This window comes from Rhinopithecus roxellana, chromosome 14 (assembly GCF_007565055.1).
Source record: "Rhinopithecus roxellana isolate Shanxi Qingling chromosome 14, ASM756505v1, whole genome shotgun sequence".
Classification (NCBI taxonomy): domain Eukaryota; kingdom Metazoa; phylum Chordata; class Mammalia; order Primates; family Cercopithecidae; genus Rhinopithecus; species Rhinopithecus roxellana.
This window is the reverse complement of record NC_044562.1, coordinates 80,200,988-80,228,976: the sequence shown is the minus strand read 5'-3', so window position 1 is coordinate 80,228,976 and position 27,989 is coordinate 80,200,988. Positions and strand designations below refer to the sequence as shown.

At 40.5% G+C, this 27,989-nt stretch overlaps 1 protein-coding gene across 1 annotated transcript in view; it reads right to left on the bottom strand.

Moving 5' to 3' along the window:
* The window catches only part of STK39 (serine/threonine kinase 39), a 303,051-nt gene that overhangs the window by 111,095 nt on the left and 163,967 nt on the right, over nt 1-27,989 (bottom strand). The window contains exons 11-14 of the mRNA XM_030916644.1: nt 18,043-18,165; nt 17,917-17,946; nt 8,487-8,549; nt 6,680-6,750 (exon numbers count right to left, since the gene is read on the bottom strand). Of these exons, the coding sequence (XP_030772504.1) occupies nt 6,680-6,750; nt 8,487-8,549; nt 17,917-17,946; nt 18,043-18,165 (287 nt within the window). The remainder of the gene's footprint in view (nt 1-6,679; nt 6,751-8,486; nt 8,550-17,916; nt 17,947-18,042; nt 18,166-27,989) is intronic.

The following is a 27,989-nucleotide window of genomic DNA, read 5'->3' as shown; positions in this document are numbered from 1 at the left end:
CTGATCAACACCAGCCAAGAGCAGTCTTCCAGCTCCCTATCACACAGGATGGTTTAGGGAATAGCTTGTTCAGGGCCAGAGATGATGTAAATGATCCAAAGTAGATTTCAAATGGGGAATGGGTATGAACAAATTGTGTGGCAGGGAACAACAATGGATAGTGGGTTTTTGATACTCAAAGAACTTTAACTTCGAAGGCTATAAAAGAAGGAAGTCAGACCTCTGAGGGGTGCTGGGGTGAGAGAAGAGGGCAGGGGACTGCCACCCTGCACACAAGAGATCAGCCTGACAGCCATTCTATGATTCATATTTACTTATGACTTAAACAGTGTTTCTAAGATGGGGGCCCATGGCTATGTTCACAGAATCCTCTATGAATGTTTTATTTACTTACTTTTCTGAGACAGAGTCTTGCTCTGTCACCCAGGCTAGAGTGCAGTAGCATAATTTCTGCTCACTGCAACCTCCACCTCCCAGGTTCTAGCAATTCTCATGCCTCAGCCTCCTGAGTAGCTGGGATTACAAGCATGCACCACCAGATTCAACTAATTTTTGTATTTTTAGTAGAGACAGAGTTTCATCATGTTGGCCAGGCTGATCTCAAACTCCTGGCCTCAAGTGATCTGCCTGCCTTGGCCTCCCAAAGTGCTGCGATTACAGGCGTGAGCCACCGCGCCTGGCCCTCTATGAATGATTTTAAATGTTGTGTTTCCTTAATTATAATCACACGTGCACACACACACACAGACACTTACATGCTGGGTCATTATTAACCTCCAGTGATCCCTGTTCCAGCCTCTTAATCCTTTCGCATTTCCCTAGAAAATTTACTCTCCTGCTCTCCTACACAATTGTTCTCCTCTCTTCTAAAACCTCCATCACCTTCTTTTCCTTCCTCATTCTCAACTAATGACATTCCCTGTTTTACTGAGAAAATAGAAGACTTCCACGCAAGGTACAGTGTCCTTGCACCTCTACCTGCCTCCCCTGCCTGCCTTCCCCTGATGGTAGCAGCACCATCTATGAGGTGACCTCTCCTTTCTCCTATCTAACAGATGTCTAAAATGAGGATCAATCCTGTTCACCCATTTGAGAACATCAGTCTGGCACTGTCCCCTCCCTCATTCAATTTTTCCTTCTCCATTGAATCTTTCCCATTCACCGGTAAACATGCTTTTTTAAAAAAATCCTCATTACCCAACATTCTCATTGAGCTATCACTCCACAGTTTTGATCCCTTGTGTTGGGAATTTCTCTCAAGAGTTACCTGTACTAACAAGTTATCTATCCTTGTTATCTCCTGTTCTCTCCTGCCAATCTCTTGAACCGAGTTGGACCAGGCTTTTGTTCCCATCACTCCACTGAAAACATTCTTGCCAAGGTCAAGCATGTGCTTCATTTTGCAAATATGCTTGATCTATTGATAGCATTTGATGCTTTTCACTCCTTTCTTCAAACACTTCCTCTATTTGTTTTTTAGGAACTTCACTCTCTCTTCTACCTCTTCAGCCTTTCCTTCTCAATCAGTGGATGCTTATCTATGCAACAGCTGTGACAGTACCAGCCCACTTCTCTTCTCTACCTTCACTTACTCCCTAGATGATTCCACTCATTTCATAACTTTAAATGCCATGGGCACCAACTGTTCCCAAATTTACATCTCTAGCTCAGACATCTTTGAAATCTTGTATCCAAATCCCTACCTGATACGTCCTCACAGACAACACAAGCTTAACATGTGCAAAACTGAGTTCTTTATTCCACCCCAACCTGCAACTCAAAATCTCGTTTCCATCTCAGAAAATAGTAACTCCATTCCTCTATACTTTCAGGCCAAAACCTTGAGTAATCAAGTTCTTTCTCCCAAAGCCAGAATTCAATAACTGCTTACCACTTCCATTAGTCCTCACTCTGGTCCAAGTCACATCATCTTCACTATGTCATGGCAGTAGCCTGCCAAGGGACTCTCACAGCCATCTTATAAGCTCTCTATGTGGTCTGTTCTCTACAGATCAATTGCAGTTCTCTGTTTAAAATTTATTCAGATCATATCACTCTTCTGCTCACAGGCCTCCTGGTTTTCTGCCCTCTAACAGTAAAACCCAAAGTCTTCACCACAGGCTATGCAGCCCTACGTGATTTGGCCCCTGCTAACTCTCTGTGCCCATGACCTTGGCTCTGCCTGTACTGGTTTCCTGGCTGCTTTTCCAATTGCTTATAACATGCTTCCTGCTTCAAACATTTGCAAGTGCTGTTTGCTTGGCCTCGTGGCTTGTTCCCTCACTTCCAATAGGGGTCTGTCTGTTCAAATATTATTTAATTTGGAGAGGCCTTCTGTGGTAGACAGAATTCTAAGATGACCCCAATAAACCCATTCCCTAGTGAACCTGCCCTGCATCATCCTCTCCCCTTGAGTATGAACAGGACCTGTAACTATGATGGGATGTCACTCTTACGATTAAGTTATGTCGCATGGCAAAGGTGAAGATGTAATTAAAGTTCCAGATCAGTTGATTCTGAGTTTATCAAAAGAGAGATTATCCTAAGTGAGGCCTGCTTAATCAGGTAAAAAACCTTGAACAGAAAGACTGAGGCCTTGGGGGTGAGGGTGGAGTAGGGGAGATGGTCCACAGCTGCTCCTGAAAGGGCAACAGTCATGTTGTAAACTGTTTGTGGCCTATGGGAGCTCAGGGTCACAATCCACAACTGCAAGGAGCTAAATTCTGCCAGCAGCCCAGAAAAGCTTGGGAGAGGACCATGAGCTCCGAAGTGCATGCCTTAATTTCAGCCTGCGAGACACTGAGCAGACTACCCCGCTCAACTGTACCGGAGTTCCAACCTACAGAAACTGAGATAATAAATGGGTGCTGTTCTAAGTTGCTAAGTTTGTGGTAGCTTTTCACACAGCAACAGAAATCTAATATACCTTCTATAATATAGAATACCATCCCCGTTACTTTCTATCCTCCTGACATACATTTTCCTTCAGACGACTTGGTATATCATACTTGCAATTTGAATACTTGAATTTTTCCTCTCCCTGGCTCTAGAAAGTAAGCTCCTTTAGGGCAAGAAGTATGCCTTTTCTTTTTTCTACTGATACATTACAGCACCTGGAACAATGCCATGCACATAGCAAGTGCTTAATAAATATTTATAGAACGAATGAATGTATTTACCGTTTTCATTTACTTTAGAACACAGTGATCTCAAAAAAGTTTAATACTGTTTAACTTACAACTTTCAAAGGCTATTTCTCAAACTGAAGTACAAGGATATTCCCCTGCTTTCTACCCCACTCCAGCAATTTCTGAGAGATTCATGAATTCACAAATATGAAAAGCAATAGTCTAAATAACTAGCTTGTAAATATTTAGTGAAAAAAAAAAGTACACCAACTGCTATGTACGGAATCGTGGCCCACCCTGAAAAAAAATTCATATGCTGAAGTCCCAACCCTCCATGTGATGGTATTTAGAGATGGAGCCTTTGGGGGGTAATTATGTTTAGGTGAGCTCATAAGGGTGGGACCCAAGAGACACCAGAGAGCTTGCCCTCACTCCCTCTCCACCGTGTGGGGACTCAGTAAGCAGACAGACAGCTGCAAGCCAAGAAGACAGCCCTCACCAGAAACCAGCCATGCTGACATCCTGATCTCCACAACTATGAGAAAATACATTTCTGTTGTTTCAGCCACTTAGTCTATGGTATTTTTTTTATGGCAACCTAAGTAGACAAACGTACCAACAATTAGGTATCAACAAGTGTTCACTGAAAATAAGTCATACTAAAATACATTTCTATTATTAGAAAGTGTTTCCACGTCATTAGATTCAGGAAAATGTCATTGATGTGGTACGTGTTGACTTCAGCAACATACATAATAGATCCCTTTATGATATCCATCTGAATAATCGGGTTAGATGTCCACTAAAAGGCACTGCATTTGTTGCTGGTTGAACAACTGTACCAAAGAACACTAGTTCATTATTGAAAGTCACTCCAACAGTGAGTGGTTTCTAACAGATGTCAGGAGACTCTTCTCCCTCAAACTTCTAAACACCTTAATCAATGTTTTGGATAAAGATTAAAATGCAGGTTAATCAGATTGGCAATGGACATATATCTAAACACTGGAATATGACACATTGATGATCATGACTGAAGTATACAGTGGACAAGAAATGAATCAAAACTATCAGGTTGATTATTAGTGATAAACGATAAGTTGTATCTAGCGTCGCAGTTCAGAATTAGGCTTGTAGCCCTTTAAAAAAAAATCAGCTGTTTTGCTTGGCTGCTGAGTCATGCTGAACATGTCACCAATGTGCATGGACATTTCAAAAGGCAATGAAAACTCGGGCTGAGAAATATAAAGTGTGGATTACAAAAACAACAACAACAACAACAACACATGTTCTTAATACTGTATTCCAGCCTGCTCAGACCACATCTGGAATCCTGTATTTAAATATGGGCACTACATACAAAAGGAACACAAAATAGCCACATAAAAAGAGTTATGAGGTCAAATAGGTTTTAGATTAAAGAAAGTTCAACAAATTCCCTTCTTGTAGAACTTCTTAAAATATTTAATATGTTAATATTGGTTGTGATTTCCAAAAAAAAAGTGTATGTGCATGTGTGTGCACGTGCACAGACTGATGAATAGTGTGCATTGTTTTTTAACTTATTTGAACATAGAATTCTTTCTTGCTGGAGCATCATATAGGACTAGTGATCTAAGCCACAAACTTATGAAAACAACCTACACCCACAAGAGAAAATATAAGAAAGGCAGATGCAGACTAAATATTAATAAAGGTGAGCAACTAGGATTGCAAGAGCAATATACAAACTGTATCATAAGAAAAAGGCTAAAGATTCTTACAGTATTTTGTCTAAGAAAAGAGAACATTCCTTGCAAATCTACAAATGGCTCTCAGAAAAATAGGGGAATACATTTGTCTTATATTGCTCTAGTACCCAGGACAAAATAATATCTAAAGTTAAGGCTCAGTGGTACATGTTTTAACACATTTTCCAGGAGACTTTTATCCAGACAGTCTGATATTTGCACTAACGGGGAGAATTACAGCCCACAGGAGCCCAGAACAGAAAAGTCAGTTTAATCTTCAGAAGGAGGAAGAACCATCCAACAATTAAGGCTTTTGTTAGTATTCAAGGGGCCACCATGGAGAAAATGTGAGTTTTAGTATGCACAGAAGCTGGGTAAACATCCAGCAGGGACACTAAATAAAAGATTCCTGCACATATAAAGTGGGCAACTGGACTGTTGGATTCTAAAGGTCACTTCCAACACTGCATGCTCAGTGTGCTAGACTAAAACCTCAGTAGTCTTGCTCACCATTGCACCTCAATGACAAACATGAGCCTGGGACAGAGCTCCTGGCACAGTGGGCTCCTCGTAAATATGGGCTGAATTAATGAATAACTGAACAAGTAAAATATAAATGAAAGAAGTACTTCATTCAAAAGACAAAAAGGAAATGGGCTATCTCATTCTATCTCATTCTTTAGAATTGCTAAATTCATCAACTGTGAATAATAATCAAGGCTACTGTCAAATATAAGGACAACAGCCTTGTAATAATTTCACTTCTTGACTGGGAAATTAACTCTGAATTGAATCACACCAAGGGTTACTGTGAGGTTCCCTTGATAAATATGTGAACATGCAGCCTATAAATGACCATCAGCAGTGGGGGTGATTATGGTGCCAGTGGTCTACTTAGATGGACTATGATAACTCAGAGGGGTGGAAACTAACCTTGAGGATGAACCCACTTTTTGTAGCTACAACTCTGAAAATCCCTAGTGGCCAGAAATGAACCTTGATGATGAACCCGCTTTTTGTAGCTACAACTCTGAAAATGCCTAGTATATGCACATGCTTTATTTGTTGAATGGTCAGAAGAACATACGTATAACTTCTTCTAAAACATCTTCAAAGATGTGACAGTATTCTGATGGAACTGGTAAACTAAGCTGTTTATAATTCAGTTTAAACAGTTCTGTCTTGTGATATCAAATTGTTAGCAACGAATATCACAAAGAAGAACCTTTTAAAAATAAAAAAATAAAAAAAAAAATCCTTAAAACGGAAAACGCTTTCATTCACTCGACTGCAGACAAAGACCGTACTGTCAGGCACCATATTTGTATTCATTTCCTAGAAGACTGAGATTTCTTTCAAAATATATCTGTCATTTTTCCACAGTGGCTGATCAAACTTGCCACTGAAAAATGTTCTGAACAGGCAACCTGTAGTACAAGCATGGTTTATTTCTGTCAGAGACCGACTGCTGAAGTGTGAAAGAAACTCATTAAAAATCTCTTACTGTGATCTTACATTGTAAAAAAAAAAAGAAAAAGAAAAAAAAAAAACCTAAGAAAGAAAAGGCAAGGAAAAAAACATAATGAAAGGTACACTGAGCCTGCAGACACACTCATACGGTGCTTTTCTTTCTTACTCTTCTTTAGCAAGCAATTAGAAGAGCACAATTAGCCCTGGGAATACAGCATACACTCGTGGTTCAGGGAAATCAAATAAGCTAACGATTTTATTTTATGCTAATATTATGAAAAGTTAACGAAGGACATTAAAAAAATTGTACTATGGGAAAAACAATGCAGAATAAACAACAGCATTATTTACCTTAATCTCAAAACGAGGTTCACGGCGCAAGAAGCAGCTTCTCTGTAGTCTTCATTAGCATTGGGTGGACTCTTTAAAAGGAAAACAGCCAACAGCGTTATAAACTGCATCAGGAAAGGAATGAATAAAATCACAATATCGCTCGATTCATAGAGCCACTTCTTTCTGGAAATTTCAAAACTAGATCTTTACACACACAGGCCTTGTTTGACATCGTAACACCTCCATGTAAAGGTTGTAATGGTGCCTAATTCCTATCACAATTGTGGCTATGAATGTTTCCTACGGAAAGTCTCAGTCATAGGAATGGCATCATGAACAACTTGTATAAGCTGTGGTAAGTCCAGCTACCTAAAACGGCACCTCACAAGCCACGCCATGGACTGTTACCATTGAAACTTGGGGACCACGAAGGCTGGGCACCTTAAACCCTGCAAACCAGAGGAAGGAGGGGCCCAGAAGATTCAGCCACTGTTCATCTTTCCTGCCTTTCTCACCTAGAGTCCATTTTCTTAAATACTGATTATTACCATGAATGTCTCCAATACACAGCCTCTCCCTGTTCTAGGGAATCCCGGGACATGAGTAGATCTTATTGTTGGAGTAGAAAAAATAAGGCATTTCAGGTCAAGACTTGGCTCTGCCACTGACCTGAAATGCAACCATGAACAAGCCATTCTCTGAATACTGCCCGCCGTAAAAGGCTGCAGGGAGAATCAAATGATATATATGAAAGTGAGTCATAAAATGCTCTACAGTACTAGTTATCCTAATCCCTGTTCCTCTTTCCTTTACTCTCTTTGCCCTCTGATCCATTACTATTCTTAACTTGCCTTTTATCATTCAACCAATCCCTACAGTTTATCTCAAAGTCTCTTACTGAGTTGCCTGATACAGTGCAAAGACCTAAACCGAATCCTGACTTGGCCTCTAACCAGTAGTGTGACTATGGGGGAGCCACTTCTCCTCTGCAAGTCTTCACTCCCTCAGCTATAAAATAAGGGCCCAGCATTAGCTATCTGACCTCAAACAGCCTTCCTGAAGCCAACAAAATCACTCTATCTCCCCAACATATGGTTAATTTTATAAAACACAGACCAAGTAAAACAGAAATGGATTTAAATTGAATATGCAGAGTTTGAAAGAAAGAAAATTATGATCCTGACAGTGGTGATGCTTTATAGTACAACCACTTCGAGAACAAAAGGGCTTGCCTGTTAATTACACAGCAGAACCAGAATGCAGGCCTGTGCTTTGGTTCTATGGCCCTAGGTCTTTCCCTGGATTGCTCAGCATCCCTCATCACCTCCCACCATGACTCACAGCACACGTCTTCTGTCCCATAACTTTAATAAATATGCATTATAAATGCATGTCACAGTTACTGGACTATTATTTTTACAAGGCAAGTTGTAGAGATGAATTGGCCCATAAAATTCAATGATAACAGAATTATGAAAACAGGTTACAGAAATCCAACCAGGAACAAAAAAGAAAAGTATCAATTAACCACAATGTTCTGTGGCTGGAATATAACAGAATGGTGTCATTTTCTTTCCTTTTCTCCTTTTCCATAGTACCAGCAATTTGAGGAGCAGTCTGGTAATCAATTCTCACTCCTGAGCCTATCATTTAAAGGCTGGAGGTCCCACAAAGCATGGTCAATAGAAACCTATTTAAAAAGAGAGCTTATAAGCCCTTGATTTGGAGGCACTACCTTGAAATTGTCTATCTTTCTAAAAGGTTGGTTTTTTAAAAGATCTGTCTACAAAGCATCTCAAACGGAATGACTGGCAGAGAAACATACCTGAGAGTCGTGCACAGAGAGGGACTGTATTTGTTCGGGGATGGTGCTGGCGTTCACTGCAATCTGTTATGAGAGCCATCGTTACAGCATTCAAGAAAGCCAAAAGGAGACACAGTGAGTGTGGTTACATTAAGTCCCAATTATCATACCCAATAACTTCCAAACGATCATAAAGCAATATTTACCAAAGTATGGCTCTTTGACTACCTGTGTTGGAATCACCTAGGACGAGTGTTAAAGACCCCTAGGCCCCTCCCGGCCTATGACTCAGAATTCCACAGAGATGGAAGAGAATCTGTGTCTTTACCAAGTTCCCCAAACAACCCTCATTATACTGTTAAAGAACCACTAAGCTAAAGTGAAAAGACATCAGTTATTTGATATTTTAAACTTGATAACCAAAAGATGTCACAGGATAATTTTTTCTCATTGCACAATTTCATCTAAGGTTAACAGACCCTCAATGAAAGAATGTTAGGGTTAATAAAACCTACCCCTTTAATTTTAACTAGGAGCAATTATTCACTGTATTTCAAAAATACATAAGGATAGTTGCATTTTTAAAAGACATTTACCCAAGAGAAATGCTAAAGTGATTGATAGGTTATACTCTTCTCTCAAAGTCAGAAACCCAACTCTAAGGTTACACCCAAATTATTTTTGCCTGGAGCTCTACTTTTGTGAACTCTGCCCTAGAGCAAAACTTGAAAGACAAAAAAAAAGAAAAAAGAAAAAACTCAAAGAGAAACAGCAATGAAAATGAACAAAAAGGATCTCCCATTTCTAAACTTACTATCAATTCTAAATCAGAAATCATCAAAAATTATTTGTGGGAAGAGCCTTCTAAAGTTTAAGAGCATAAAATTCTTACTCTCCATGCTTCTTCCAAAATAACTATGGTGGTAGTGAAGTAATAGGGAGAAGTATATTGATGTCTGCAATTTACTTTGAAATGCATCAAAAAGTTCAGATGGACTGAAGGATGAATAGATGGATATATATGTGACAGAGCAAGTACAGTAATGATGATACCTAGATTATAGGTATATGGGGTTCACTATACAATGTTTTAATGTTGCTGTATTTATTTTTACAATAAGATGTTAGGGGAAAATGACTATGTTAGAAGAACAAACAACCTGTATTCATTAATCAGCCAGAGGATCTGGGCCTACTTCAAATGATTTCTTGTAAAGAACCTTTCAGGATGATTCCACAATCTTAACTTAAATTTGTGGTACAACCAAAGGCCACATCAGTACTTATAAACAGCACTGTGACTTCCTTTAGTCAAAGAACTACTGTAACCTGAAAAACCTTAGTGGCATTTACTAAGAGGTAAAAACTTCTCCTTCCCCTGGGGAGACCCATCTTCTGCCCTGCACAATAATCAGGATGGAGGGCTAATCAACTAAGTTGGGGGGCTGGAACCCCACACACACCCTGCAACCTCACTGTGTAGGTGTAACCCTGAATACAATGAGGGGACCAGCCTCCACTCTGATGTACAAGCAATATGGTAATTCCTCAGAAAATGTGCAGGGATGTACAGGAGAGCTGGACAGGGAGGTAATATAGTTTGGATATTTGTTCCCACCCAAATCTCATGTTGAAATGTAATCCTCAGCCGGGCGTGGTGGCTCATGCCTCTAATCCCAGCACTTATGAGAGGCTGAGATGGGTGGATCACTTGAGGCCAAGAGTTCGAGGCTAGCCTGGGCAACATGGCGAAACCCCTTCTCTACTAAATATACAAAAATTAGCCAGGTGTGGTGCTTTGAGCCTGTAGTCCCAGCTACTTGAGAGGCTGAGGCACGAGAATCACTGGAACCCAGGAGGCGGAGATTGCAGTAAGCTGTGATCGCGCCACTGCACTCTAGCCTGAGTGACAAGGTGAGACTCTGTCTCAAAAACAAAGAAAAAAAAGAATGTTATCTCCAATGTTGGAGGTGGGGCCTGATGGCAGGTGTCTGGATCATGGGGGTGGACCCCTCATGAATAGCTTGGGCCATTCCCTTGGTGACAAGTGAGTTCTCACGCTGAGTTCACGAGATTTGGTCATTTAAAAGTGTATGGCACCTCCTCCCCACTCTCTATGTTGTTCCTCCTTTCACCAAATTATGTGCCTGTTTTCACTTCGCCTTCCGCCATGAGCAAAAGCTCCCTGAGGCTTTCCCAGAAGCTGAGCAGATGCCAGCATCAATGCTTATACAGCCTGCAGAACCGTGAGTCAATTAAATCTTTTCTTTCTAAATAATCCACTCTCAGGTAGCAATGCAAGGATGGCCTAATACAGGAAGCCTCTGTACAAAACATCTTCCTTGACAACAAACTGTATTCCTCCAAATGTCACTACTACAGATCCATTCTTTGGGATTAGGGCACGGTCTTTTGGGTATATTCTTCTAAGTGTAAAAACTTGTAAGAAAGCTAACACATTAAGCAGCTGTCAATTTATCAGGGTTTTTCTTTTCCTTTTAAACAATTTGCTATAGGATGGACATTTGAGAGAATGAGTGTTTTGATGGGAAGGTGTATTAGTCCGCTTTCATATTGCTATGAATAAATACCCGAGACTGGGTAATTTATAAAGAAAAAGCGGGTTAATGGACTCGCAGGTCCACATGGCTGGGAAGGCCTCACAATCACGGCAGAAGGCGCAGGAGGAGCAAAGGCACATCTTACATGGTAGTAGGCAAGAGAGTGTGTGCAGGAGAACTACCCTTTATAAAACCATCAGATCTCATGAGACTTATACACCATCACGAGAACAGCATGGGAAAACCCGCCGCCATGATTCAATTACCTCTCACCGGGTCCCTCCTATGACATGTAGGGATTATGAAAGTTACAATTCAAGATGAGATGTGGGTGGGGACACAGTCAAACCACATCAGAGGAGGAGGCAAAAACAATGCATTAATGTTGAACACCACCATGGCAAGAGACTTTGATGGGGATTTAGAGCAGGATAAGAGAGGAAAAGATCTCACAATGGAGACAAGAAAGGGACAACATCTGCTTTCCAATTTTTCATAGAGCTCTGCCTAATGAACTCCTTTTCTGCTTTTGCAAATATTATAGCTAAATGCAATGTGCTATCCTGGATAGGATCCTGGCAAAAACAAGGGGCATTAGTAGGCAAACTAGTGACACTGGAATAAATTCTGGGGCTTAGTTAACAGTCACATAGCAGCGCTGGTTTCTGAGTTGTAACAAATTTATCAGGATTACATAAGAAATCAACAGTGGGGGAGACTGTGTTAAGAGTATATGGGAACTCTGCACTGTCTCGGCAACGTTTCTATAAACCGAAAATTATTCCAAAATCAAAAGTTCATTTTCAGATATACTGCAGATTTCTGGATTTCTGGTAACATATCTACCTTTTCTCACAACTACTCAGAAGGGCAGTCACCTGCAATAACAACACTTTTTAGAAAGTGGTATCATGAAAATATCAGGTTAAAGCAGTCTGTGATGACTAAGGATAACCATAATAAAGGTGGAGGGAGAAATCAAATCTCTCTCTCCATCTCCATATGGATATAGAACAAACATGTTTGACAGCTTACGGGCATTTGGAAAACATGTTTTCATAGAAATAATATATATATATATACACACACACACACACACACACACATATATATATACATATTTTTTTTTTCTGAGACGGAGTTTCATTCATTCGCCTAGGCTGGAATGCAGTGGCGTGTATCAGCTCCCTGCAATCTCCGCCTCCTGGGTTCAAGGGATTCCCCTGCCTCAGCCTGCTGAGTAGCTAGGATTACAGGTACATGCCACCGTGCCTGGCTAATTTTTTGTATTTTTAGTAGAGACAGCGTTTCACCATGTTGGCCAGGCTGGTCTCAAACTCCTGGCCTCAGGTGATCCACCCACGTCAGACTCCAAGTGCTGGGATTACAGGCATGAGCCACTGCGCCTGGCCCATAAAAATAATTTTTAAAAGCTAACAGCAGTCTTAAATAAAATGTGACAATAGCAATAAGTAATATAAGGGAAAAATTAGTTTTCACATTGCATCTAATCTCTAATAAAATTAACTCAATTTAAATAACAAATGTATTTTCTCCTCAGAGCAAACTCCCAGAGTTAGGAAACAGAAACACTTCCATAATTAGCCAAGTCTAGATTCTTGATAACAAAATTTTTCAATGTACCGTTTGTGAACCCTACTGGGCTTCAGCCAGAAACCTTTCCCACCTGCTTCATTACCCTTGATTAAATAAAGACAACTTTTCCAAGGGATTTCTGAAACACTGTCTTTTTTCTTATTTTTATTTTGGAAATTTCCGACAGACATTTAAAACAAATCTTCAGGAATTTTGAGCACACCAGCTTCCTGGATTCCAGTCTGGACTTTCAGATTCTGAGGGATTTGTGCAGTTTTCCTAGCCAGTCCTTGATCCTAGCTGTGAATCAGAATCCTGTGAGCAGCTTTTTAAAAACCAAGAGTTGCCTGGACATCACCCCAAATTACCAAATCAGAATCTGTGGGTTGAGTCTAGACATTGCATTTTTAAAGGTTTCCAGTCAGGGTTGTGAATTGTTTATTTTCATGTCACCTAACTGAGATGCTACTATAAAAAAGAATGCAACTTTAATGGAAGCCTTAGCAAATGCCCTCCTCAGTTAAATGAACCCAAATGAAACTACAAATTTAAAAATAAAGTCAATTTATTTCACTTTTTATGTGGAAAATTAGGATATAATGCAAAATTGACAAAAAGTCATAAAACATGTACTTATTATTTTTGACAAAAATATAATGGGATAACAGTTGAAAAGTTTTATATAAGCTAAGAAACACTACCTAAGGAAACTGTCCTTGCAAATACCACCCCTTCCCCTGACTCCCAAAGAGATAAAAAGTGTCCAGCTAGTGGGCTCCCTTTGCTTTTATGAAATTTCCACACTGCCTAACACAGTTCCATGTGGAAATCAGACACAGATTAAACATCTGTTTAATTAATGTTATTAATATTCACATTTTTATTAACCTGTAGTCTTCACTGGCTTCCATCAACCAAGTAGAATATGATGATAAACAAATGAAATGAGGATGAGCTATCTACTTACTATAAATTACTAAGTACTAGTGGGTGACTAATTCTTTGACATTTCTTTTTTTATTATTATTATACTTTAAGTTCTAGGGTACATGTGCATAACATGCAGGTTTGTTACATAGGTATACATGTGCTATGTTGGTTTGCTGCACCCATTAACTTGCCATTTACATTAGGTATATCTCCTAATGCTATCCCTCCCCCTGCCCCCCACCCCACGACAGGCCCCGGTGTGTGATGTTCCCCACTCTGTGTCCAAGTGATCTCATTGTTAATTCCCACCTATGAGTGAGAACATGTGGTGTTTGGTTTTCTGTCCTTGCGATAGTTTGCTCAGAACGATGGTTTCCAGCTTCATCCATGTCCCTACAAAGGACACAAACTCATCCTTTTTAAATACTTTGATATTTCTAAAGTATCAGTATAAAGTGTTAGGAACACAGGGCCAATTTTTCAATGTGGATGGCTATGAATCTCAAGCCAGATCTGAATCCCAAGATAAGTAATGCAACTCTAAAACCTTACAGATTATACTGGAAATTCTCTTGGACTTAGGAGGATCTCCAAATATGGCCCAGGATAAGGTGGATCTTCTCAATGTCGCTCTGACAAACATCCCACTCTGGCCTTCTCAGTCTTCTCTGATTAATACTGTAATACTTGGACATTCTACCTCACACTTACTGGGAGGACAAACAGCCCCTCACTCATTAAGCATTCCTAAAATATCCCTAGTTTATTGTAGCACCTTACTCTGTCTAAACATGGTACTAACAAAGCTACTTTTCTGAACTTCACCTCAATCATATGTCTTCTGATCCCTCAGATCACTTCTGACCTACTCATAAATACTATATGCCTACTCATGCACCTGTTTAATATTTGACTTGCAGTGCATACCCAATTCATGTCATCAGTGAACATGTATAGTGTCTACTAGATGCAAAAGAAACACAAACTTTCGTGTTTTTCATTTTTTTCATAAAATACTATCTCAATCTTCTAGTGGCGTATAGTCAAAAAACAACTGAATTGCAATGTAATGACAAACATGAAAAAGCTTATTAAAATGTAAATACTCTGGCATTTAAATGTGTTATTTGGCACAGATAAGCATTTTCGCTCTCAAATATGCTGACAAGTGTAAGGGGCTCTGTCAGAAGCTGTATATATCGATTGGTACAGCTATTGATAGCAACTACACAAATTCAAAATCAGCAGACACAGAAACAAAGCAATCACAATCTAAGTACCTATGATTTACTTATCTATGTGCCCCCTGAAATACATACACAAAAAAGTTAAGGGAATGATGTTTGTAATAGCAGCCTAAGTGCTCACCAAGAAGGAAATGGTTAAATAAACAATTTTCATTCATCTAATACAATACTATGTGCCAGTAAATAAAAAAGAGGCAGATCGATAGTTCCTAAGGTGGAAAGATTGCCAAAACAATCAAGCAAGTTGCAAAAATATTTTCTAGTTTTTATAATTCCATTCATGTTTTTAAAATGACATGCTAGATTTTTTTAATGAACATATTAGTACGGAAAAAAACAGAAAAGGTCTGGAAGAAAACTCTGTTCAAACGGATGACTTCTGTGGAATGAAGTGACAGTCACAGGGGTGAAAGGGGGAGCAGGATAAAAATGGTCTTTCAGTTTTTATTCTATGTCATTCTCCTACGATTTTCAAATAATTATTCTTTGTCTCTTCTCAGTAAGGCCTGTTCTGACCAAGTCATCTAAAATTATAACCTCCCACCACACTCCCTGAAGCCCCCATCCCATTGTTTCTTTCTATCACTCCTATTCCATTGTAACAAACCACATAATTTACTTTCTTATTAAGGCTATTATATAGTTTAACTACTCCCATAAGAATGTGAGCTCCACAAGGACAGGGATTTTGCTCTGTATTTCTCACTGATGTATCCCTTAAACCTACTAAGACAAGGCACATAGTAGGGACATAATACATATTTGCTGAACATTTACATATTTAACACGTTTTAATTTCCTTTATAATAGATAAATACTTCATGCTTTGCTTACAGGAAGCAGTTTGGGGTAGTTGGCAAAGGGATACTTTCATTAAAAGCTGAAAGGACAAAGAAAGTGTCACTACAGCGTCTCTTAATACAGCTCAAGATAATCAAATGTCAAGGCTGTCAAAGGAACAGGTATCAAAAATCTAGCCGAGAAGCTGTACAATAACAGGTGGGGCTTGTTATTCCTAAAATTTGGTGGAAGTGTTTACATGCAAACACATGTATCCTTTCAATGAAATAAGAGGTCTATTCAGATGCTTCTTTAATTATAAGTCAATACATTAAAAGACATATGGCGCTGAGAAATCAAATGAGTCTAGATGCAGTAAACCACCGATGACTTTCATATTCCACTTAAGAAGGTCAGAACTGATGCCTGAAGATCAACTCACAGCATGCTACATAGTCTTTCCCTTCCTGTCTGTGCAGAAAATATTCTTGCCAAAAAGATACTGCTATTCTCCAAATAACAAATCAGCTATCAGAGCAATTTCAACAAGCACACAGTAAGAGATTATCTTAAATCCTTATGACCTGTACCCACCAGCCTTACTAGCAAGGCAGGATCCAATGGATATCGTCCAATGAAGATTTCTTGCAGTGAATAACAAATGCTTTGTGGGTCGATGATGCTACTTTAACCATGTTATTTTGTTCTATTTCTCAGCAGAACTGACACTTTTAGTAAGAAATACTCTTAGAAATAGCAGAAAAGCCTAGACTCTGTACCTTAGATAAAATGAGAGAAAGGAAGGAGAAGCACAGTTCATGATACATGGTTAAGATCATTCTGAAAACAGCACAACATCGGTGTAGCCAATGTGTTCCATGTGGGGCTCATCACCACTGCTCCTAACAAAGGGCAATGAGGTCTCTGATCAAAGCTTATATATATATATATATATATATATATATATACTTTTTCTAAAACAGAGTCGGGCTCTGTCACCCAGATTGGAGTGCAGTGGCACAATTTCAGCTCACTGCAACCTCTACCTCCCAGGTTCGAGCAATTCTCATAATCCCAAGCAGCTGGGATTACAGGAACCTGCCACCACGCCCAGCTAATTTTTTCATTTTTAGTAGAGACAGGGTTTCGCCATGTTAGCCATAGCCAGGCTGGTCTCGAATTCCTGACCTCACGTGATCCGCCCGACTCGGCCTCCCAAAGTGCTGGGATTACAGGAGTGAGCCACCGCACCTGGTCAAAGTCTATATTTTATGTATGAAATGGAGAGGTGAATTAAATGATAAACAGAGGAGAAAATAAAATCTGAAGGAGAGCTACCATGGGGAGGCAGGCAAGCTGGAAAATGCCTAAGAAAGGGCTATCCATATGGCATGAAAGATGGAGACAGAAGGGTGAGAGGAAAGAAAAGGAGAAGAAAGGGTGGCTTTCTTCTCCTATGGCTCTGCTGCCCTCTTCCTTACAAGACCCAGCTGGCTACTGCCACTTCAAATTCAATGATGAGAGGTACTACATTTAATCAAAAGGAAATGTCTGCTAATTTAAAAAAAATTGGGATGGATATCATTTGTAGCCCAAAGTTTTTTTGTTTTCTTAATGAGAATTTATTAAGGTATGCATTAATTACTAGGTCTGTAAAATATTTGGAGCTATTTAAATACACTCAAATTTCCTCTAGGAGAATTAGCAAGTTTTGTGAACTACAGTTATCATTAGTCATTAGGCATTAGGATAATTAATCAGATGGAGGAAGTAAATCAAATATGCTCTCTTAATCAAAAGATGACCAGGCCTCAAAGGGAAACTGTTAAAAGTTTTTGAGTGCTCCTTAACCTACTAAGGTATCATTCAGAAGATTTAAAAACGAAGACCAACAGATTCAACCAAGAGTTTCTAACCATTTTAATATCTACTTCATCGCAAACAAAAAACTTGGAAGACATTTTGCCTGTACGCTTACTATGTTTTCTAAAGGCAGTAATCTTAAGAGTTAAAATTAATTGATTACCTAGTCTGTGTCAAGGATTCCAGGGAGGGTTTTGTGTACGTGATTGCCAATCCTCATGGCAACTTTAGTATAAGTACTGGGATCATCCTCATTTGACAGATGAGGAAACAGGCTCAGAAAGCAAAGTAATTTGCCCGGATTTATTCAGCCCAAAGTCAGTCAGACAGAATCAAGAGCTGCAAAGTCCATGTGCCTTTCCTCTTTCTTTCTACTCTGTGACATTTTGAAGCATCTCCCCTAAATGGATCAGACTCTGATACCCCAAGAAAGAAATGAAATGGCAAAATAATAGACAAATAGCCACAGCTCACCTCTGGATTTTCTTCTTTTACTCTTCGTGACTGTAAAACAATTATGTATCCATTAATATATATAACACACATGATCACAAAAATAAAATTTACACAGATGAGCTCATCGTCAACGATGTCATTTACCTTTTCCTGAGAAAAAGCTGCTTTCCCTTCTTCACTCTTCTCATCCATCTCATCGTCACTCCACTCCCAGTCCCCGTCTTCGGTTTTATGAAGGTGACCGCTTGACCCAGGAACTCTTCTTACCTGAACCAAAACAAGCCCACATAATTCTTCACTAGTTGAATGTGAACCATTTCACTGGTGCTGCAACTTGGGTTATACAGCATACACACCAACCTGAAAATAACCCGAGTGGCTGTGAATCCAGGGATAACTAGAGGTCAAGATCCAAAAAGACTACATAGCCTCCGACTCCCAAACTCATCCTCTTTCCAAAAATGCTGTTTTTTTTGAAATACATTACCATATACATGAAAAACAAAATATTTTGGAAGAACATTGTACACATACGCAATTAAGGATCAAGCTCATTTTTCACATTTACTTCAGTTAACACTGTATTAGTTGCCATATATAAAATGCCATATGGTAGGCTTCAAATCGCCTAAGGAAGTGCATGCAAGCAACGTCCTGCTGACTGAGGAAAGGCAGAGAAATCAAGAAGCCTAATGAAGCGTACTAGACTATGGGTATCGGTGATCTAAAAACCTAAGACAACAAAGCAAACACCCTTCTATTGCCACCTCACTCTCTTGCAGAAACTGACATTATGCTTATTTCCCCAGGATTCTGCTCAACCTATTTGAACAAAACAAAACAGCACCAGACCATTCTTAACACACTTTGTAGCACTTATGAGACTTGTGAGATTGCTAGGAACACAGCTTGATAATCAGCAGCCATGCTAGTGTCTAGATTATAATCAGTCTTCCCCATTATTTCAAATTGTTTTGAGCTAGGGTAGAGATGTAATCCACAGGGCAAGCTTTCCAAATGCCTTTGTGGTTGGAAAAGCAAAACTTTTAAAAGGACAGGATGACTGAGAATGAACCTGTGAGACCAAAGTAATTTGCTTAAAAAACGTACTGAGATGTAATTAAACAAAGCACTGTAGCAGATGAACATGATGCGAACGTAACAGCCGTGGTCCAAGGATTCAGAGAAACTTCAAGTGGAAAGGGAGCTTCCAGACAATCTAGAGCAACCTCTTCATTTTACAGATGAGGAGATGAAGGCCCAGAACGTGACTCCAGATCACGCAGTAATGAAGGCAAAGCAAGGCGAGAAACAAAGCCTCAGACTCCCACTCAAATGTGACTCTCCTTGTGCCACCGAATGATAACCACCAGCAAGAAGTTATCGAAAAATGTCCTTTGAAGACTGAAAGACTATGATGTGAAGAAAGCCTACTTTTTATAACAGACACTATTTAGTTGTATCACAGGAGCTTCAGTAAAACCAAGGGAAACAGCACAGAACTTAAATTTAAATATTTAAGTTTAGTATACATGTCAGACCAATGTGAAGTCATAAAAAATGCATGCTAGGGGTTGGCTTTGATTTGAGGACCTTACCATCTAGAACCTGTAAAAGTAATCCCGACCAGTTGGTCTAGAAGATTTGAGCTCCAACACAGAAAGTCAGAAAGAAAGTGCAAAGTACTTTTTCGTAATTGCAAATAGTTATGCTATTTTAAAAAAAAACAAACAAACTCTTTTTCCACCCCCCCAGAAATTTTTTTTAACTAATTTATCTTTGAAATAGTACTTAGTAAAACCCCTTCTGGGCTTGGCATCAGATATTTCTTCCACTTGCATTTTGAGTTGTTCTAAAAGTCTTTTCTAATGATGGTGATTTTAATGGTGCTTATAGATGTTGGCAAAGTACTATAGAAAAAATGCCAAAATGCACTTCAGGATTTGCAGAACAGATTGCTCATTTTAATGCCTGTAGAAACCGCTAAAGGAAAATAATTTTCTGTTGACATATACAATAAAATGAATTATTTTCTTAGCAACGCTGATCATGGTGGTAGCAACACAGAGAAACATATGTTAATGACTACATTTAAAAGGAAGAATTTAAAGCCACGTCTATTACAAAACATACTGTCAACTAAGAAGTGAAAAGACAAGTAAAATTATCTATAATAAGACACAGAATAAAACTCTATCTTTACTAAAATTGTAGAACCCAAGGATAGTTGATGAATTAGTATTCTTTAAATACTCACCCAAGAGATTACACTAAGGAAATCTTCATTTCCAGAGAGAGTCCAGATTAACATCCTAAAATTTAGTTTACGTCCTTTCCCCCTCTGGCTTTATGTTTACAAGCTCTGTCAGTTTCATTTCCACAAGCAGAATCCAACTATAAACAATAAAATGGCCCATCCGCTTCCATTTTTATTTTATTTTAGAGCCCTGGCTGTCTCTCTGTTTGTTTTATTTGCTGGAAGAGAGAAAGATAAAACAAAATGTCTAGGATGATAGCTCTAGACATTGAAAGAAATGGTGGGATGTGCCTTTAAGCAATAAACATTGGTTAAACAAATAAATATATAAATGTTGACCAAATTAAGAGAAAGAACATTCAAAAACGGATGTAGGGAATAGTATTGGTAAAATTGTCACTAGAATAAGAATACTAACTTGCCTTTGAGAATATCCCCTCAGCTTACTCCTAAGAATAAACTTGCGGCATAATTTGAAACCCAGGTTTCATGGTGGATTTATGTGACATTGATGTCTACCAAAGAGACCAGAAATCAATTTTACAAAGTTACATCCTTGTAGGGAATTTGTAGGGATGATGAGAAACAACTTTTATCTTTTAGAGCCAACTAAGTTTCACACAGTTTAGCAAATGGTCTTATTCGGGAACTGAATAATACCTTGCAAAGTTAAAACTTCAAAAAAAAAAGAAAAGTGTAGAAAAGCTTCCATCTTCCCCTCACCCACTACAATGATGAGAATGGAGATTATTTGCCCTTGGAATTCTAATTTCATTGGTTATTATACTGCTCTTGTTCCACTAAATGATTTGCTCATTTAGTAAAGCCAAGAGGTGGTAGAATGAATTTATTCTCTATTTTCTCTGACAGGGATTTTTAAAAATCCATTGCTTCTCAGAGAAACAAGCTCAATTTAAGTGATACTTACAGGAATTCATAATCTCACAAATTCTTCAGGTCACAGTTGGCAGTAGTGAGGTTAGAAAACGTTTTATATTTTCTTCTCTTTACCTAAATGTGATTTTTAATGAAAACCCATTAAATAAATGCACTCAAGTTCTGATTCCCACAAGAAAAGAAGGCAGGCTCAGCCAGATGAACAAAGGAAAAGCATGGTTCCTGGCCACTGCTGGTGGCCAACAGGCAAGATGTAGGTGGCCACTGGGCAGGGTTAGGATGAGCAGCCACAGAGAGGAGATGGCAGGAATGTAGACAACAGTCTCTAAAGCGGTCTGACCCGTCACTCCAGTGCCGCGCCTCTAAACAGGAGCTGTCTGTAAATACAGTTGTACCATCCCGATGCAACTCAAAGGAGGCACCTGGCCCCTGACACAGGAATCGGGAGGAAGGATATGAAGAACCACCAGGTAAAATTTCTATAAGAGCATGCCAAATACGTCAGAAATGTAGGTGTGTGACTCTAACACTCTACTGAACAAAAGAGGAATGTGACCCAAAGAAATACTGACCAAAACTTAGTAGAATTTGTCTCAATCTCGCATGTCCATCTGTCAAAAAAAAAAAAAGCACCCACTAGCCTCTCCCACTGCCACATTAACTTCTCCCCGGAAATGGGACTTGGGAATCTCCTTGGAGTGATTTTTACCCCTTCAGTGGGAATCCTGCACTCAGCCTCTCCTCCACCTGCTGAACATACGGCACGCTGACTACAGTTGAAACCCAGGTGATCCAGGGAGCCCACCAGCCTCACGTCCACCTATCAAGAACCTACTGCACCAGTAGAAAGCAACACATAGTGGCATTCCTGTTACCAGGCATACTACTGATGAGAAGCATAAAAAATGTTTCTAATTAATTGCTGTTTATCATGTACTTGAGGCACTGCCAAGAAAACAAAAAGCCTTCTAAATCATGAAACATTAACAGAATGTGACTCAGTAAGACTTTAGCAGTAAGTATTTTACTGTCTCCATAGTTTATACACTGACACTGCTCCTCTCTGACCATCACCTCTCTCGGCACCTCCGCCCTATACCTACTGCCTGGCCTCACTGTCTTCTCCTGCCCTTCCACCAGCCCCCTCTTGGCTCTACTCCTTAGCATGCAAGGCCTGGCACCCACAGCTGACTCCAGATGCTGCAACTGGAGTACTCAATGTCCCCATGTCCCCTGGCCAGATGAACCTTCCTATCCAATCCACAATTAAGAAGCAAACCCTGGGGTCAGCCCCAACGTGCACTCTCTAGTCCTGAACTGCAGCCAAGAAGAGCACCAGTCAAGTGTGCGTGATGCCATTACAGATGACCACCAGGCACTCCCAGATGGGCCATCAGTGCTGCTACCACCCTGCCCCTCCAAGTGAAGCCCATAGATGGGGCAACAGCAGCACCGGGGAGGGAGCTTGTTAAAAATGCAGAATCTTAGGCCCCACCTAGACCCACAAAATCAGAATCTTCCTTTTCAGCAAGATCCCCTAAGGGTCATATTCTCATTCACATTTGAGAAGCACTGCGCGTTTGAGAAGCACTTTCCCTCATTGCCAGCCGAGCCTCTTGCTCCTAGTTGGTATTTATACCATGTTAGGTACTATGTTCTACAGATTTTACATGTATTAACTAATTTAATCTTCATAGTAGCTTTTGAGCTGAGAATCATTGTACCCCATTTTTCAGAGGTAAAACTGTGACACAGGGAAGGTTAAACCACAGCCCAAGCTCATACAGCTGGGAGGTGACAATACTAGGAGATGTAAGAGCAGGAGTCAGACCCCCAACTCTCCTTTCCTCTCTCTGCTACTGCAGCTTACAGTAGGGCCTCCAATCACTTAAAATAACTTCCTCTGCTACCCTGAGAGTATTAAGTCCATCCACTGGAGCAAAGGTGACTCTTGTTATGTTTCAGTAAAGAGACTGGTGGCATTTTGGCCCTAGAGATTTGTGGAACTTTGAACTTGAGAGAGATGATTTAGGGTATTTGGTGGAAGAAATTTCTAAGCAGCAAAGCATTCAAGAGGTGACCTGGGTACTGTTAAAGGCATTCAGTTTTAAAAGGGAAACACAGCATAAAAGTTCAGAAAATTTGCAGCCTGACAATGTGATAGAAAAGAAAATCCTGGCTGGGAGCAGTGGCTCACACTTGTAATCCCAGCACTTTGGGAGGCTGAGGTGGGCAGATCACAAGGTCAGGAGATTGAGACCATCCTGGCTAACACAGTGAAACCCCATCTCTACTAAAAATACAAAAAGTTAGCCAGGCATGGTGGTGAGTGCCTGTAGTCCCAGGTACTCGGAAGGCTGAGGGAGGAGAATGGCGTGAACCTGGGAGGCGGAGCTTGCAGTGAGCCAAGATGGCGCCACTGCACTCCGGCCTGGGCGACAGAATGAGATTCTGTCCCCAGAAAAAAAATTAATCACCAAGACAATGGGGAAAACATCTCCAGGGCATGACAGAGAACTTTGTGGCAGCCCTTGCCCTCACAGGGCTAGAAGTTTAGGAGGAAAAAAATGGTTTCGTGGGCTGGGCCCAGGGTCCCTCTGCTATATGCAGTCTAGGGACTTGGTGCCTGGCATCCCAGCTGCTCTAGCCATGACTAAAAGGAGCCAAGGTACACCTTGGGCCATAGCTTCAGAGGGTGCAAGTCTCAAGCCTTGGCAGCTTCCACATGATGTTGAGTCTGTAGGTGCACAGAAGTCAAGAACTGGGAACCTCTGCCTAGATTTAGAAGGATATATGGAAACACCTGGATATCAAGGCAGCAATTTGCTGCAGGGGTGGAGCTCTCATGAAGAACCTCTGCTTGGCCAGTGCAGAAGGGAAATGCGGGGTCAGAGGCCCTACACAGAGTCCCTATTGGGGCACTGCCTAGTGGAGCTATGATAAGAGGGCTGATGTCCTCCAGACCTCAGAATGGTAGATCCACCTACAGCTTGCTCCGTGGGCCTGGAAAAGCCACAGACACAACGCCAGCCCATGAAAGCATCTGGGAGGGAGGCTGTACCCTACAAAGTCACAGGGACAGAGGTGCACAAGACCATGGGAAACCACCTCTTGCATCAGTGTGACCTGGATGTGAGACTTGGGAGTCATAGGAGATCATTTTGGAGCTTTAAGATTTGACTGCCTCACTGGATTTCAGATTTGCATGGGGCCTGTAGGCCCCTTTGTTTTGGCCAATTTCTCCCATTTAGAACAGCTGTATTTACCCAATTCCTGTACCCTCACTGTATCTAGGAAGTAACTAACTTGCTTCTAATTTTACAGGATCATAGATGGAAGGGACTTGCCTTGTCTCAGATGAGACATTGGACTGTGGACTTTTGAGTTAATGCTGAAAGGAGTTCTGACTTTTGGGAAGTCATGGTTGATTCTGAAATGTGAGGACATGAGATTTGGGAGGGGCAGGGGGCAGAATGATATGGTTTGGCTGTGTCCGCACCCAAATCTCATCTTGAATTGTAACTCCCACAGTTCCCACATGTCACGGGAGGAACCCGGTGGGAGGTAATTGAATTATGGGGACAAGTCTTTCCTGCACTGTTCTCATAACAGTGAATAGATTTCACAAGATCTGATGGTTTTAAAAAGAGGAGTTCCCCTGCACAAGCTCTCTCTTTGCCTGCTGACATCCATGTAAGATGTGACTTGCTCCTCCTTGCCTTCAGACACGATTGTGAGGCCTCCCTAGCCACGTGGAACTTATATAAGCCCATTAAACCTCTCTTTCTTTTGTAAATTGCCTGGGGTATGTCTTTATCAGCAGCACAAAAACATACTAATACATACTCACAGCCCCTATCTTCTTAATAAACTTCACACTCTCACCCTCTTTTCCTGTGGTGTGCAAAGACAATGGATTCCTTCTCTTCATAAGACCAATGCCTCTGGGAGCACTCCTCATGTATCTACTCACTTATTCCTTCCTTCGAGACACAGCCAGGCCCTGGCTCCTCTACATCCATCTGTAAATATGCTTAAGTCTCTCTTATACTTCTACTAAAAGAGCCCCAGGGACCCCACTGATTTTCATTCTTCTTTAAGAATTACGCCATCACTCTTCTCTTTCACTGTCAACATTTTGCTAAAGATAGTCTCCAATAATGGCCCTCACTTCCTATCTTATCCTCACACTTTAATACTGTGCAAAATGATATCTGTCCCCACTATGCCACCAAAACTACTCTCTCTCCCTTTGAGATTTAATGACTTCCTAATAGTGCAATTCAATGCTCTTCCCTGTGGCCATAACACTATCTTGTAGACATTGCTGAACTCCATTCTTTTCCTTTAAGCTCTTTCCAAATCTGTGTTCACAATGTTTCTCCTCCTATCTCTCTTGTCCTTCTGTGTCTCCAACTGTTCTTTGTTCTGTCTCCACGATAAATGTGACTGCTCCCAGCCCAGTACACGTTCTCAGCTCACTAGATGCTGCTGCCCTTAGTGAACACACCTTCTCCATGGGCTCCCTGCCCTCATCTAAGTTGATATCCTTGGAAACTGCATTTCTTAGTCTTGTTTTCCAAGTGTTCTGTTGGATATAAACACCTTATCAACTTTTCAAAGTTGAGTGTGCCACCCCTGACCCATTTGTTAATCCTCCATCTCCAGCCTCATTCTGACAATTCACCAGTGTTGTCTTAGTTAATGCCTTTGAATCTCAGCCTAATCTCCATTGCCATCATGTTTTTCTGACATGCCATATTTTTCTGATTCTACCATTTCCCATATGTATTACCTACATCCTTGGCCTGATCTGCCCTTCTACATTCTCTTTTTTTTTTTTAAGCTAAGAAGCTTTTGTCAATCCTCCCAATTGAAATTTTGCCTGTACCTTTATGCCACTTTACTTTCGTGTTACATTGGACAGATAACATATCAAACTGTATACTCCTTCAGGGCAGAGAGCTTGCTTTAGCCATTTTTTAAAAATCACTTCTTAATTCATTTGGTCAACAAAGTTTTATTGACTAAGTACCTTCGTCTACCAAGTTCTAAACCAAAGATGAATAAAACAAAAGCTTAAACCTTGGAGTAGTTCACAGTCCAGACAGATGCACAGACATTTAAGCTAGAAATGTTTTTAAAAAGACATGAATACTATAAAAAAGATACAAATCATGGGAATCTGCAGAAGGGAGGATGACTATCTATATCAAGGGACAGTATGGAAGGGTAGCTGCTAGAGCATTAGCCTAGCATGCAGAGAAAGCAAAAACTTAGCACGTTCTACCGATTCATGTAATGTGGTAAGCAGAAAATGCAAAGGAAAAGCTGGCCAAGTGAGGACTGGGGTGACGTGAGGAGCACCTGTCCCACCATAAGAAGGCAAACAGCATTGACTGATGGCTGCCACAGGGAGACAGCCCCAGCATAGTCAGATCTTCTGATTCTTCTAAAGAAGTGGATAATTTGGATTTTTATGTGATGCTCTTGACTTATTTTAATGTTAACATATCAAGTTAAAAAAAAAAAAAACTTTCTCTGGACAGCCTAAAAATTAATGTTTTTGGGACACATTTGGCCTGTGAGTTCACACCCGTTTTACACCAGTCAGAGGGTTAGAAATCAGACAGTGGGAAAACATGGAAAGCTTTCATGTGGGCACGGTGGGGGGAAGGGAGAATGAGCAAATCCGGATTTCTGAAAGCAGAGCAGAGGATGTGCTAGGACTTGAGGATAACAAAGGCCAGAAAGAAATCAGCATGTTAATCACTCCAGTCACTACTGACATGTAACTAATCACCCCAAAACTGAGTGACTTAAAGCAACAACAATTAGCCCTATGACAATCAGACTTGCTTCCAACACGGCTGGCAGAAAGCACGAGAGATTCCAAGTCAGGACAAGCCCTTTCTGAATTCCTGACACATAGCAACAGTGCGAGATAATGAAATGACTGTTGTTGTTTTAAGAAGGTTGTCAGTGAGGGCTTAAAGAAAAGAGGAAAATGTTCCTGGAAGCTAGAGGAAAGGAGGACCCTGTTGTGCAGTGACAGAGAGTTTAGCAGCACTGACATCTACGGTAAAGTGGGAAGTGGAAATGCACCTAATGAACTCAATGATCTAGCTAAAGAGATTTCCAGGCAGCCACTTCAAGTGACACCTGGGTTCTGCTCACTGCCTATGATAAGATGTGAGCAGAGAGAGATGAGCTAAAGAATAAACTGTTAAATATAAACCTGCTTCTCATTCCCAATCTCTCCAGACATCAAACAATTCTCAAGCCAAGAAATGGTTTCAGAGCAAAAATCAAAACCAGGGTGAAACTGTACAACCTTTTAAGAATTCAGAAAGATCTAAGGTGGTGCCTTGCAGACACCTTCAAACATACATAACGCCTTCTGAGGATCTTAAGAGCTTGTGTTGCAGAACCTCTGCATTAAATAACAGAGATTCCAAGAATCACAGAGTACTGCCCCTTAGGCGTCTCACAGGGAGCCCATGGTAGACAAAGCATCTTGTGGTCATGGATCTTCTCTAATGGAGTGAACCCAACAAGATTCACAGAAAACTCACTACCTTTTTTGATATTGTACTACAAAATACTGCCAGGTTAGACAAAAAGAAACAGAATACAAAATAAAAAGAGGCCTTCAGATCCTATACTTTTGCTGGCAGGAAGCAGTCTGAGACGGCTCCTTAGCTGCAAATGCTGATTCTTTCTTGCGGAAAAAGAAGGATGACTTAAAAATCACAACTTGAGAGGGGAGCCAAGAGCCTCAGAAAACAGTAAAACTGGACAGAGCCCTGATCAAGGAGCTGGCCCCACACGCCTGGCTTGACTCCAGAACTGCCATGGAGCTGTGTGCTCCCGTTTCCCCCCTTCTGGGCAAATCTTTAAGATGTGTATCCTCCTGCCACATCCTGAGTGTGTGTCC